Source organism: Nestor notabilis, unplaced genomic scaffold, assembly GCF_000696875.1.
Source record: "Nestor notabilis isolate BGI_N333 unplaced genomic scaffold, ASM69687v1 scaffold14362, whole genome shotgun sequence".
Taxonomy (NCBI): Eukaryota; Metazoa; Chordata; class Aves; order Psittaciformes; family Psittacidae; genus Nestor; species Nestor notabilis.
In genome coordinates this window covers 1,745-3,259 of record NW_009918869.1, presented here as the reverse complement: position 1 = coordinate 3,259, position 1,515 = coordinate 1,745, and the positions used below count along the sequence as shown (strand labels likewise).

At 55.2% G+C, this 1,515-nt stretch overlaps 1 protein-coding gene across 1 annotated transcript in view; it reads left to right on the top strand.

Annotated features, from left to right (window-relative positions):
- Positions 1-12: 12 nt before the first annotated feature.
- The window catches only part of LOC104402153 (tumor protein p53-inducible protein 11), a gene marked incomplete at its 3' end in the record, with an annotated part of 2,562 nt that continues 1,059 nt past the window's right edge, over positions 13-1,515 (top strand). Inside the window, exons 1-2 of the mRNA XM_010009951.1 lie at positions 13-141; positions 1,160-1,218. Of these exons, the coding sequence (XP_010008253.1) occupies positions 13-141; positions 1,160-1,218 (188 nt within the window). The remainder of the gene's footprint in view (positions 142-1,159; positions 1,219-1,515) is intronic.

Genomic DNA, 1,515 nt, shown 5'->3' with positions numbered 1-1,515 from the left:
GAGGGCCCCACCATGGCGGCGAAGCAGCCCCCGCCGCTGATGAAGAAGCACAGCCAGACCGACCTGGTGAGCAGGCTGAAGACACGCAAGATCCTGGGGGTCGGCGGGGAGGATGATGACGGCGAGGTCCATCGCTCAAAGGTATGGGAAGCCCATGTGCAGTAATGATGGAGAAGAGAGCTTCTACCTGGGGAAACCGAGGTGGTGGTGGGGGGTTCTTTAGGATCTAGCTTCTGCAGGCAAAACAGGGCTCTATGGGGCTCCTGGAAAGGGAGGGTGAAGGCCAAGTGGCACAAGCAATGCTGTCTTTGAGCAGTGATGGGTTGTGGAGCCTGCTGGGTACACAGGAGCTGACCAAAATGGTAAGGGGGTGAGCTCTGCCCTCAAGCTGCTTTAATCTATTGCTGAGACACCCATAAGGTAGCTTGGAGCTGATGCCATAGGACCATAGCACCACCAGTGCCCACCAGCCTGGACACACTGGAGCAGCAGTTTAAGCAGTGCCTCTCGGAAGAGAGGTTGGAGGCAAGCAACTCTCATGTTCCAGTGAAGTACCAGAGCTGGAGGACCTATGGGTGAGTCCCTATGGGAGCCCTATCATAGGTGCTCTCTGTAGAACATGCTCTCAGGGCATTGCCCAGTTCCTGACTGCACATGGGGAGCAGCACAGAGCTCTCCAAGAGCTCTCTGCAACCAGGAGCTCCCCCAGTACCTTTCCCTGTCGCTGGTGTAGCCTTCCCACCTGTGTGGTTTGGGGTAGCCGCAGCCAGGCATTGCTCTGGGCAGTGTGAATGGGATGGGTGCTCCTACACCCAGTTCTCCATGGGGATGTGACATGCAGGTAGTGTGTGGAAGGAGACTCTTCCCTACTTACGTAAGTAAGAGGAGACAAGAATTCATGTTGCCCCTGCCTCAGCACCATGCTGATCCCAGTAAGGGAGTAGTAGAGGCTACAGCTCCTGATGGAAATCAAGGCAGCCTTTAGCAGCCTTTGGGACCAAGGAGTCACAGGTGAATCCCATGTCCTCATCCTCCTTCCAGCCCTCTCAGAGATAAACTCCCACATGGGGTTAGATATCTATTTGGGGGTTGGCAAATCCCTCCTGGTGGCCCGGGAAGAGTCTGTTCAATCATCTTGTGTCTTTTATTTGAATTTCAGATTAGTCAAGTACTGGGAAATGAAATCAAGTTTGCTGTCCGGGAGCCCCTGGGGCTCAGGTAAGATATTGGGCTACCTTGGAGCTGGGTAGTCTAAGGGCCCTGAGCCACAGCATCCCTGACAGCTCTGGCTGTTTCATCTAGCGCTGCTGCTGCACCAGCATCACTGCTCCGTGCAGGGGCTTCTTGGGGCCACAGGACCAGTGCAACTCAGATTTCTTGCCCCATTGTAGATTTAATTAGACATGAGGAAGAAGTTCTTCCCTGTGAGGGTGCTGAGGCGCTGGCACAGGGTGCCCCCAGAAGCTGTGTCTGCCCCATCCCTGACAGTGTTCAAGGCCAGGTTGGACACAGGGG